This window comes from Cavia porcellus, unplaced genomic scaffold, assembly GCF_034190915.1.
Source record: "Cavia porcellus strain 051 isolate PalLab524CR breed Dunkin Hartley unplaced genomic scaffold, mCavPor4.1 scaffold_15, whole genome shotgun sequence".
NCBI classification, from domain to species: domain Eukaryota; kingdom Metazoa; phylum Chordata; class Mammalia; order Rodentia; family Caviidae; genus Cavia; species Cavia porcellus.
The window spans coordinates 53,589,654-53,603,122 of NW_026947498.1; the positions used below are offsets into that span (position 1 = coordinate 53,589,654).

Below are 13,469 nucleotides of genomic sequence, written 5' to 3' on the forward strand. Positions count from 1 at the left end.
GAGTGTATTCCTGTTGTGAGCGACTTGGTCCAGTCCTGCCGGGGGAATTTTGGGACACTGCACAAAATGGCTCAGTTAGGCACCTGATGAGTGAAGGCACCGGGGTTTTTAATCCTCCGATTTGCTTTCTTCATTGCTCAATGGCTACTCCAGAGGAATTAAAACTCCTGGCACTTGTGGCTGTTCTTTCCAGTTGGAAAGGAAAGTCCTCAGCCAGCTGTTCATAGCTGGAAGCCCAACTGTGTGCCTGGAAAAGATATTCCTCAGGAGAAAAGGGCACCATGCTAATAGTGTCAGCTATAGAAAGGTGAAATATGATCCAGATAGGATCCTTAAAGAATGTTGTGTAAGAGGTGGTATTTCAAAAGAAAGCAGACAGACGGAGGTGTGGAGCAATGATGATTCTGATAGGAGGGATCATAGGCCCCAAAGCATGGAGATGGGGAAGGGCGTGCTATCGTCACTCAAAGTATAAAACCTGGAGAACAGCATGTAGGATTCACGAGAGGCAGAAACAGAGGGAATACAGCTAAAAATATAAACCGTAACCAGGATAAGGCTGTATGTCCTATGATCCTGGAAGAATCAGAGCTACTAAATAGATTTGATTACTATACATGACCAAGTACTTATTTTAGCAAGATTGCTCTAGAAATTTCTGAATGCTCAGGATGGCCCAGAGCGAGTGAACAGTGTGAAATATATTTGGCTGTGGTACAAGGATACCAACAGAACACAGAAGCAATATAGACCTGGGCACTTTGAACAAGACTCCCAGGCCTGACGACCAGAGAGATAAGGAGAAGTTTGGATCTGTTGAATTGGGTGTGGGCTTTTATTCTGGAGAAACCCAGCATCCCATTTTAGAAAGCTTTGTCTGGAGCCTCAAGAGAGAGCTGGGGCCAAAGGGACACATTTGGGATTCCTTACAAGGAAGATGATAAAATGAGACTAACATAGGTTGGCATTCAGAGCCAGTGATGTTTTCCTGAAAATATAATTAGTAATAATCATTTCTGGATGTTCACTAATCAAGAATTTGCCTTCCAAAGTTTTTTTTTTTTTAATGTGGCAGTAAAAGACTTATAGGGCTATAAAATGTAGTCTTTTCTTTTTTAATATAATTTATGTCTATGAATCAGGATATAGAAATTATACGTGTAGGTTGAGGATAAGCTACAGATGCATTGTTTGGGTCTTTGAAAGCACCTAATCACTGTATCCTGACAGCAGTGATTGACTGATTCCAGAAATACTCCAGTTGTGTTCCAGGAGGAGGGCCCTAATTTTAAAGTATTAAATAAAGCGGTTATCCAATTCATAGACGCCAAGTTCCTCTGATTCAATTCTCCTTTCCATATCCACACCTGCAGATGCTCTGCAGAGTATTTCTTGAGCAACTTTAGGCTACCTTTCTGCTATTTTCTTTACTAAACTCTAGCAGAAAATTCATATGAGGAAGATATGTGTTGAAGTTTGTGGAGCCTTAATAAATAACAGATCTGCTTTCTTGAGATTTGACTCAAAGGACATTAGACCAACAGAGAACAACACAGCACCTTTTTCACTGTCGTCATCATCATCACTATCACCATCGTCATGAGAAAGGCCAACTTAGAGGCTGTGGTTTTTAGGGAACAACGATGAATATCCTAATGCTGAGTCTGAGTTAGCTTTATCAGCCAAGTCACCTGCAGACGTGGGCAGCCACATTCTCCCACTGTGGGAACCCACCCTGAAAAACAAACTTGAGGGATGGAAAAGCCAACCAGAACTCATGCTCCCAGAGGTTTATTCTCAAAGGAATAAGAAAAGAAAAAGGGCAGAGCCATTATTTCTAGTTCCTTACCCCAGATCAACAAATTACCTGGATATTCCACTGGCTGAAAACACAAATCTTTTTGAAGACATTTTTGCCTTCTTTTGTCAACTCATTGCCTTTGACAGAATCCCACAGTCCAAAGGCTGAAGAAGAGTTAGAAATGAAACACAGTTACAAAGTTCACAGTCTGACCCACAGGGCAAACAAGTGAAGTGACTTGCCCAAGGTCACACAGTTAGAGGAACATCTTAAGTTACTATCCCTTAAATTCTAAAAAAGAGATCTGGGAACTATGCTTTTATGTTATTCTGTAATTTTGTATTTAACTCAAAGGTGCCTTTGAGTAGAAACATTAGCCAGATGGTGATACAGTTTTCAAAAACTCGCTAACCCAGAGAGGGAACTTAATGAAGCAGCAGACTTTCACACGGCCCCTATTTATCCTGATCTGAGCAACGCATTCTGAGGTCACTGTGTGTTTCTTCTTTTATTCTGGAAAGCACAGGTCTTTCAGAAAAATTGCAAAAACCTGATTCTATTCATTTGCTTGTGTGGAACCATCTCTCTAGTAGTACAGGAGCTGACATTAACAGATATTCACAAAAGGATCAATGATGAGTAAATAGAGGAATAAACAAATAACAATATTTCATTTCCTTTCATAAAGACATAGGGGATGAAAAAAATCAGTGCTCCTCCAATTATGGCAATCAAAAACACAATAAAGAAATGCATCAACTTACTAAACTGTCAAAAATATTTTCTAAACTTTTTGCCCTGAAATGAATCCAACTATTAATAATTATCATTCATGTTGATTTATTTGGAAAGAATGAAAAGAATCATCAGGAAAGACCCAAATTTTTAAAAAATATATAAGTACTTGGGATTGCCTCATTCTTTTTGAGGGACAATCCTAACCATCACACAAATTTCAAAAGAACGGTGAGCACTAGACAAAGTTTATTCCTAAACAAAATGCATTTCTTATGAATTCCAACTCCAGAACAGTTAAAATTTATATTTATGCTAGGAACTTTACATATCCTATTCTCTTTTAAACATCGCCACTCTGTAAAATAGGTATTATAGACTCTAACCTATGAGAACATTATGCTCAGTGAAATGAGCCAGACACGGAGAGAAAAATAGTGTGAGCCCACTAATGCATGTGCACAGGTTTGAATGTCCCATTCAAAACACGCTGCAATTGAATTGTCATTGTGACGGCATAAAAGATGGAACCTTTAGGAGGTCATCAATACTGCCATGGTAGGAATAGTTTAGTTATTTGGAGAGAGGTTTTGTTATGAGTTGAGCTTCCTCTTGCCTCTCTGTCTCACCACGAAATGGCTTCAGTTGTATTGTGGGGTAGAAAAAAGGTCTTCATCAAATGATGAGCAGTTGCATGCATGCCATGCCCTTGAACTTCCCAGTCTCCACAATGGGGACCAAATAAACTTCTGTTCTCTACAGTTGCCCAGTCTCATGCATTCCGTTACAGCAGCAAAAAACAAAGAAACTAAAGTTTTTTTTTTTTTTTTTTTAAAGTCAGGTTTATAGAGATAGAGAATCAAACAGAGGCTACAGAGACAGAATAAAACAGAAGCTACAGATTAGAATAAAGCAGAGGGAGGCCAGGAAAGAGGCAGGTGTAGGGTAGAGGATACAACACGGCAGATCTGTAAGGTTAACAAGTCTGGAGATCTAATGTACAACACGAGAATTATAGAGAATAAAATTGAACTGTATTTGGTATATCTGCTAGATGTAAAGATTTTAGCTGTTCCTGTTCCTGCCATACAACAAAGAGATAACCGTGAGTGATGGGTATGTTAATTTGCTTCACTGTAATAATCATTTTACTATCAGTATGACTCCAATAATGTCATCTTGTATACGATAGAAATGCACAATAAACCCTATTCTAAGAAAAAAATTTCATCAGAAACTACGTTATATATTTTCACAAGTGTTAAATTATTAAACACTAAATTTATATAAGCTTTCTTCTTTCCCCTTTAGTTAAAACGCTTTGCTCTTATATATTCACACATCAACGCATTAATTTAGAAAGGATTTATTGAACAATAGGTGGGTGGGCCAGATGTCATAATGCATTATAATCCCTGCATTCTGGGAAGCTGAGGCAGTTTTCTGGAGAGGAGTGCAAGTTTGAATCCAGGATGGCAACTTAGCAACACGGCAAGACACAGTCTCAAAATAAAAAATACTTAGCCGAGCATGGTAGCTCACACTTGTAATCCCAGCAATCAGGAGGCTGAGGCAGGAGGATCTTTGTGAGTTCAAGACCAGCCTGGGCTACAAAGTGAGTTCAAGGCCATCCTGAACTGCATAGAGAGACCCTGTCTCAAAAAGAAAAAAAAAATCACTTAAAATAAAAGGTCTGGGAATGTAGCTCAGTATGACAGCCTTATCTCTAATACTGCAAAAATAGGTGAGCTAATTATATATATATATATATATATATATATATATATATATATATAATATGAATTTGATGATGCTATTCATTAATGAAATTAAAATAAAATCAAAATAGCATCACAAGAAAAAAACACTAGAGAATAAATTTGACAAAAGCAGTTCAAGACTTAGACACCAGAAATCACAACAGCAACCTAAAGAAGATCTTAGTAAATGGAGAGAAAGTTCATGTTTATGGAATGGAGGACACAATATTATTTATGTAACCATTCTCTTGAAAAATTGGTCTCTGGATTTCATTTAAATTTCAGTGTGCTTTTTTTGAGGAAATTGACAAACAGATCCAAACATTTATATGGAAATTAAAAGCACCTGGAACAGCTAAAACAAATTTTTAAAAACCACAAAGTTAGAGGACTTTCACTTACTGATTTAACGTCTTACTATAAAGTTAGTTATCAAGACAGTGTGCACTGGCATGAGGATAGACGGAGAGATCAGAGGAACTGGACTGAGAGTCCTAATATAAATTACTATATGCGTATTTGACTGAGTTTTGGCAAAGGTGCCAAGGTAATTTATTGAGAAAAGGATTCTGTTCAACAAATGAAGCTGGGAAAACCACATACCCACATGCAGGGTAGATAAATGTAAACCCTTACTTCACAATATATATAAAAAATGGAACAAAGATTTAAATGTAAGAGCTAAAGATAGAACTTTTAGCATAAAACAAAGGAGAAAACCTTCAAGACCTAGGGTTAGGCAAAGATTTCTTAGCTATGACATCAAGCCAGCCCATACAAGAAACTAAATGGGACTAGCCACGATGGTGCACATCTCTAACCCCAGTACCCAGGGGGCTGAGGTAGGAGAGTCCTGTGAGTTTGAGGCCAGCCTGCATTACATAGTAAGTCCAAAGTCAGCCCGAACAATATGGTAAGACCATGTCTCGAAAAAATAACACCCAAAAAATAAAACAAACAAGACTCACCAAAATTTAAAATATTTGCAATTAGAAATGCATCATTAAAAATGAAAAGATAAAAAAAAAGCTACAGATTGGGGAGAAAATGTTCATAAAAGTCATATTAAAGTAAAGCCTTTGTGAAGAACTGACACAGCTCAAAAAAAAAGGCAAGAAAACAAAAAAAAATCAAAACATGCAAAAAGGATGAAGAGTTATAGACAGCCCTTTCACCAAAGATACATGAATAACTCTTCAACACATGAAAAGGTATCTTTATTCATTAGGCTAATAACAAATGAAAACCACAATGAGCTACCATTGCATATCCATCAGAGTGTTTAGAAGACAGACAATAACAACTGATGAAGATGTGTATCCTTGCTGGTAAGAATGTAAATGGCAAGGCTACTTTTGGGGAAAAAAAAAAATGGGCCGTTTCTCAGAAACTTATTCTTAGGTATACCACCAAGACCAATGGAAACATATATCCAAATGAAGACCCGAAGCAGAATGTTCATACCAGCAAACACTGGGAAAAATTCAAATATCCACCAGTTTGTATATATAGACAAATTACAGTTTACCAATATAACAGAATAACATTTAGCAATGGAAAAGGACAGACATGCTACATGGAGGATGGGCTTCAAAACCATATGAAGTAAAGTAAGCCAGACAATGAAGATTCAGAGTATGTGAATCTTTATTCATATGTAATATATATGCTATATATACATATAATATGTATAATGTATGTATATATTACATATATGATATGATATATAATATGATATGTATATATAATATATACATATTACATATGGAAATTTTTAGAGAAAGAAACCATATCAAGGATTGCCTGGTAGTTAAGGTCTGAGCTGGAACTAATTGTAAATGAATATGGGGAATCTAATTTGAGGGACAAAAATGTTCTATAGATGACTGACAGTGAGAGTTGTACCACTCAGTTAAGTTACCAAAAATCACTAAAGCTGAGCGAGGGATGCATGCTTGTAATCCCAGCGCTCTGGAAGGCTGAGGCAGGAGAATCACAAATGACAGCCAACCTGGGCAACTTAGTCGTAGGCGCTGTTTTATTTATTTATTTATTTATTTATACCAGGTAACTCATGCTTGCCAGGTAGGTGATGCACCACTGAGCTAAATCCCTGGTCCCAAGAACCTGTTTTAAAATAAAAAATAAAAAAAGAATTTTGTTACAGTTCAGTGGTAAGACCCTCGATTCAATCTCTAATACCAGAGGAAAAAACATTGGACTGTCTGTTTTTAAAAGGTAAATGATATATAAAAACAATCACCATAAAGTTGTGCAAAAATACTTAATGTTAAAACAAATTAGTAAAAGTTAATGCATCTTTTGATGCTAGATATGTTTATTATTTGCTCAAGCTCAAACCTTCAGTCATTATTGAAATATTCCTAGTCTTTGGGCCATTATAGACCAGACAGCAAGGCTTTTATTCATCAGGTAAATGCTATTACAATGAATTCATTTTTAAAATTTCCTTTCTAATGCTATCTCCCTAATACAGGTTTTCTTTCCTTTTCTTACTTAATTTTGTTACAATTCCAGATGTTTGCTCTAACTCTACTTACTTCCTCATTAATTAATTACTAGATTAGTAGTCTGGTTACTTTGGCTTCATCAGGCTACACTCTACTCAAATTTTCTCGCTGCAGGCGGGACACTGTGTGGTGCTTAATTTTAGGTATCCACTTGACTATGTTAAGGTACACTCGGCTGGTAAAACATTATTCATTAGCATGTCCTTGAGGGTGTTTCTAGAAGCTTCTGAATCAGTAGACTATGATGACACATCTTCACCCATATGGGCAGACATCACCAATCTACTGAGAATGTACACAAAACAAAAATGATAACTTTTATCATCTGGCATATCCATCTCCCATTGCCTTTGAATATTGGGGCTCTCCTGGTTCTTAGTTAGCTTTAGGCCTGGGCATAAGAAGTATACTACTGACTCCCTAATTCTCGAGCTTGCAGACAGGAGATTGTGAGAAAACATGAACTCCAAAGTCAAGTGAACCAATTCCCACAATAAATTCCTTTGCATTCCATTTGACCCAGATAGTCCTCTTCTAGGTGTTTTCCAGAAAGAGTTAAAGATGTATTACAATGATATCTGCATACCCATGTTTACAGTAGCATAATTCATAAAGCAGCCTATGATTATCAACAGATGAATAAAGAAAATGTTTTATTTATACTATTCTGCCATAAAAAAGGATAACTTGAGCCATTCGTGGGAAAATAGATGTACCCTGAGAACATAACGTTAAGTGAAATTAATCAAACATATAAGTTTAAATATTGCATAATTTCTCTTAAATGAGAAACTCAAATTCTAAATAAAGAGCAAAATAAAAAGATAACAGAAAGCAGGGAACTAGATCTTTTCAAATAGGAAGGGGACCAAGAGACAGAGAGAGAAGAAAGGGAGGGAGAGGAGATGAAAAAAACAAATTCAGATGTGTTATATCCATGTGTCAATTCCATATAAGGAATGCCAACATTAAGTACTGCAAACATACACAAAAACAATAAAAAGTAAATTCTTTCTTGCGGATTTCTTTATATAACTTTTGGTTCTGTTTCTCTGGAGAACTTTAATACACTGTTTGGACCCAACTTGGAGTTACAATTTTATTTTTCTCTCTGGTTACAATTTCTTTTACTGCTTTGTTTCCTTGTTGTCTCCTGTGTTAGTTTCTAAAGGCCGCTATAACAAATTGCCACAAATCATGTGGCTTAAAACAACATGTGCTGTTCTCTTAAATTGTGGTGGGAGGAAGCCTAAAATCAGCAGGTCTCTGTAATTCCTACAGCATGGACCCTCTATTGTGACACCACATCATGCCAATCTCTGCTTCTGTCTTCACAAGACATTTTTCGTTCTCTCTTCTCTTCCAAGGCTGCTTGTCATTGGATACAGGTCCCACCTTAATCCTCTTACATCTGGAGTTCAATTTCCTTCTCAATGAAACTTCCAAATTAGATTACCTTTGCAGGTCTCCAGTGGACATGTTTTTGGGGAGAGAATCAGCCTTCAATCCACTACCTTCCCCTTGGGCATGTTATTTCCACATTTGAAGTTTCTCTTCCATTTTCTTTTCAAAGCCTGCTCAGTTTCAGTGGCCAGCCTCTGATAAGCTGAACACTGTATTCATTTCTTCTTCTGAACTCCTATGGCACCCCCTGTATTGTTAATTTGTGCATTGTTTATGCCTGCGCGTGTGGGTCCTGTTTGCCAAACAGATTTTAATCTCTTGCAAGAGAATCTCAAACTCCAAAGCAGAAGTTTCTCAACTTTGGCTACATATCTGAATCATTTAGAGATCTTTAAACTACTCAAAGAGGTTTTAATTTAAGTAGTCTAGTGGTGAAGGGGTGTCCCAACATTAGTATTCTTTAGGAGTTTTGAGTTCATTTTGATGTGCTGTCCAAGTTGAAACTCCACTAATTTAAAGCATGCTTTCTCAACCAGAAAGGACAAAATTGTTTCTTAGTGGGGAGGGTATGCAAAAATCTTTGATCGTGGTTTGTCCTCTTTTAAATGGCCAAGTACATAAAATGATATATAGTACCACATATGTAATAGTATTAAAATTTCATGAGAGCACTTAGGGAAAAATATCTAAAATAGCTCCTTAGGGGGGCAATAATGAAAAATAGTCTGAGAAATACTGCTCTAAAGTATATCAAAATCACCTGTGGAGCTTGATAAAATGCATCCGACTAAGCTCTCAGGGATTCTGAGTTAAGAGTTTCAGTTATGCCCCTGAATTCAGTATAATTAATAAGAACTAACATTTATCACATGCTTACTATATGCAAAGTACTGTACTGAGTGCACCCATGTTTCGTCTTCACGTTCATTGCAGACACAAAGAAACAGAAGCACAGACACCAATTTGCCCAAATTTGGCCAGCTCATAAGTGGCAAAGAAAGAGTTGAGCACGGGCATTCATATTTATGTAATTAATCCCTAATCATTGGCCTTGAATATCAAAGCTTGAAAGTTACTGTCCCGCTTTGAATATATCTCAAAGTTCTCTTGCTTTCTACAAATAGTAGAATGCTTCATACAGAATCAGTGACCAGGATATAAGGAAAGGACCAGGGAACTGCCAATTTAGACAAGAGCAGAGCTACAGGGTACATAACATTGACTTCACCAGCCAGGACCAAAGGAGTTAGATTACATGGGCTGTCAGGTTATTAAATACATGAAAATGAAGAAGCCTATATCCGTGGTCTAAGAGGTGTAGGCAGTACTTTGGAAGCTTCCAGTGTTTTAATGGTAATGATTAACAGAGTTAAACCAACCAAAATCGCAAAATATTCATCGTTCCACAAACCACTGGATTTGGGGTGCCTTTGAAATGAGTGTTTCAAAGGTTTTCAGTACTTCATGTTTGTTTGTGTGTTTGTTTATTAGTACTCCATGTTGATCTCAGGGGTTTCCTGCCAGTGAGTATAGCTCCAGTCCTTTTTATTTTGAGACAGAATCTTACCGAAATATGCAAACTGGCTTCAGATTTGTAGCCCTCCTGCCCCACCCGCTGGAGAGCAGGGATTACAAACATGCACCACCACACCAACAGGGTTAACTTTTCCTAAAGTCCACAGAATTCTTCAGAAATCCTATCTGAAGTCATATAATATATAATTAGAAAACAATCTGAGAAAGGTGAGCTTTATCTGCTCAGAATATTTCTCAATGTATATAATCAACTTATAGGATACAAAGGTAACCACCTAGATTGATTTAGTTATTAAAATAATTCTAAAATGTGTGGTAGGGTAATAAACTGTGTTTTTATTAACATTTTTAAAGATCTAGTGACAAATCTAAAAACAACTTAATCTGAAGTTGTGATGAATGTAAATGGTATTTCAAGCTATTCATAACAACTAAAATGTGATAACTGAAATATCTGTGATTTCCATCGGTGACAGAATCATAGGTACTGCTAACACTAATCTGACTTGTTGCCAAATCATAGCAGACAGAAATGCTAATTTGCAATTAGAGATTAGTGAAAACAAAATGCAAATTTTTCCCACGCTTGAGCACCTTGTTGGGATGTATGGACCTGTGGATACCTGGTTAAAAAATCCATTTATGGCACGAAGAACCCTAACAGCTTAGTCCTATCTGCTTAACACTGTCCAATTTGGCCCATCTTGACTTAAAGTAACTCCTTAGATAAGCCCCAGAACTTGGTGTATCTTTGGCTAAGATTTCTCCAGTTCAGGACAGTCTCTTGACACTGCAGTACTTTGGACACGTTGACCCATATAATGACAACAATTAAGCTGGGTTGTGGGAATTAGTTAGGAAAATGTTTCTGGTTAAGAAAGCAGCTTTCATGTTTCTTTTGCTTAACAATCAACTGAAGATTGTATAAAAAATGTAGCTTCTCGGATTCTGCCCCACCTACCCCTACCCACGCCCTGCTCAGAGCTGCCGCTCTCAGTGTGTTTGCGGCAGGGCCCAGCAATCTGCACCCTAAATGTTTATGCAGAAGATTAAGCAGCTGCTGCTCACTTACATTGGCCTAGCACTGAGCTCACGGGAGACCTCTTCTGAGAGCAGTGTGTGTTTCTGAGTGTGAGAGAATTTAACAAGCAGCCCAGCCTTCCAGAGCCTTTCCCAACAGTTATCAGGTTACCCCGGCAGGTAGATGGTCTGCGGCTGCTGCAGCTTAAATCTGAGGACTCATTTTGAGGGCAGAGAAGTTCATGGTTCCCATTCTCCATAAAATCTTTGGAGAGAAATTTCCTCTTTTGTAAGGAATATTCTCCCTCCTCTTCTTTCCCGCCTCTTGTCTTCTCCACCACACACTGACCCCATAGGCTGCAAAGATGAAGAAGAATACCATCATTCACAGTGAGCCTTGAATCCTCAACAAAGCTGACAGATAAATTGATGTTTCAAAAACCCTGTCATTTGGAGTCCTTACCCTATGGTAAGGACTTCTCTGACTTGAGAGGCCTCCTCTCACAGTGTATGGAATAACTCCCCCTAACCTACCTGTACAGACTCTGGAAGATAACTTCAGACTGTTAGAGGACAATGACATAAGCCTCTCTCATCATTCGACCCTTGACCTTTCCTGGAAAAGAAACACAGGAGGGAGATGTGTGGCTTCCTGATCCTTTTATATTTTTAGACTCTCCAGTCAAGACTTTACCAGAAACTTAACTAAACATCTCTGGCAGCCAGGCAAGGGTCTTCATCTAGGACTGAATGTATCTAAACTGACAGGTTGAAACTGTAGTTCTTGAGTGTTCACAAAGAAACAAAGTTTCTTAACATATTAAATATATTTTTTACGTAACATTATGCTAAATTACATTTCTTAGCAATTATATTGTGATTTATTTTCCCCCTCTTGTAAGGCTATTTATAGCTCTTGGCAGTTAATTTCTCAGTGTTTTAAGTTTTTAAAGCTTCCTATTTAATAGATGATTGGTCAGTGAAATACATAGATTATAAACCTGTCTCTAAGTGTTCCATATACCTTTCACAAATAACAATAGCACTAGTTTTGTAGGTGTTTTGTCTTTCCCCAATATCTCACCAGTGTTTAGAACAAAATCTGACACAGACAACATTTATTGAAGAAATTTTCTGCCAGACACTGTACCTATTACCTTACTGTAGTTAATCTCATTTAATCTGATTAATTAAATCATCCTCAGCAAATTCTATGAGGCAAATTAGAATTATTATCACATTCCCATTTTATAAACTAGAAAACATGAGTCTAAAAAATCCTGAACGTATTTCCAAAGTCTCAGGAAATCACTAGAAGGCCTACCGTGAACACTGGATGTTGGTGAGGCCTACAGGTTTACACTGCATAGTCCAGGGGTCAGCATCTTGAAGCCAAGGTTAAATTTGGGCCATCACTTGTTTTATTGGACCTCAACTCATTTACATATATTATAAACGAATGTCTTTTTCAGTGCTTTTACACCCAAGGACAGAGCTGAGAAACTCTGTTGGAAGACACTAATAGTCCACAAAAGATACAGTAGTTACAACCAACCCTTTTACAAAATGTTTGTCAGCTCCTGGAAAAGGCCACTCTGCAAGATGATCTGAAACAAGAATATTATGAATTCCAAATCCTTGTTTTTTAAACAATAAAGAATAAATAAAATGTTTGGTATCCTTTGTATGCTAACAGTATTTTACTAGATAGATGGTATTATGTTAATAAATAGAGGGTTTTATTTTTTCAGTTGTAAGGCTCAAATTTAGAGCCAGGTAGATAGCAGGCAAGTACTGTCACTGAGCTAAATTCCCAATCCTAATTCATTTTTTAATGCTCTGTCCTGATGTTTAAGGATCACTTAATTTTAAGAAACAAAAACACTCTGGAGAAAGCTTAATTGAAAACCAAATCCAAGGAAATTGTAGAATCAAGGGCAGAAAGAATCACTGAGTCTCATAGTTGTGGACTGAAAATGACAAAGCTTTTTGTACTCACTGCCAGTTATTTCTCTATGTTTTCCTCTTTCCAATAACACTCATCTCTGTGGGCTCTCTGCCTGCTTATCAAACACATGCGACCACAATTCATGCCCCTTGCTGAAGACCTCTGTTGCTGTATGACCTACTGGACCAAATTTCTGGTTCAAGCAGCTAATGCACTTATGGTTAAAGGAGTAGGTGGACAAAGGTCTTTCTCGATACTGTGGACGTCCAATATTCTAAGTAACTATGTGAAGGAGAATAAATGTTATCAATATTAACATCTCTAATTGCAATGATTCTCAAAGTGTGAGTAGGTATCTTCAGGATAACTTCTGTAATGACTGCTATTACTCATGGAAGCATATTGTATCCCTCAATGTTGGTTATATAGGTAAAATGTAGAAAACTACACTCTTGTGTGACTTATAATAATTTACCAGGCTAACAAAAACTACATACATTTGGAGCTATGATAAATGTTGTTAAATACCAACTAATAATTAAATAGAGTTGTTGAGATGATAATTAGCATTACTTTGATATGCTGTAAATGTAATTTTCTTTGGCTTCTTAATCTGACCTACATATTTGCTTACTTTCTGCTTACTGTTTGTAATATTTATGCTGAGTAAAACAAGAATGTCAGTAAGTGCCACAACTTTATTATGTTTACCTTTCCACACAATATCTAGTCTG

At 37.0% G+C, this 13,469-nt stretch overlaps 1 protein-coding gene across 1 annotated transcript in view; it reads right to left on the minus strand.

The window, feature by feature from the left end:
* Window positions 1-9,759: 9,759 nt before the first annotated feature.
* The window catches only part of LOC134470409 (nematocyst expressed protein 3-like), a 39,028-nt gene continuing 35,318 nt past the window's right edge, over window positions 9,760-13,469 (minus strand). Inside the window, exons 2-3 of the mRNA XM_063224419.1 lie at window positions 11,322-11,403; window positions 9,760-11,144 (exon numbers count right to left, since the gene is read on the minus strand). Of these exons, the coding sequence (XP_063080489.1) occupies window positions 11,354-11,403 (50 nt within the window). The 3' untranslated portion in view covers window positions 9,760-11,144; window positions 11,322-11,353. The remainder of the gene's footprint in view (window positions 11,145-11,321; window positions 11,404-13,469) is intronic.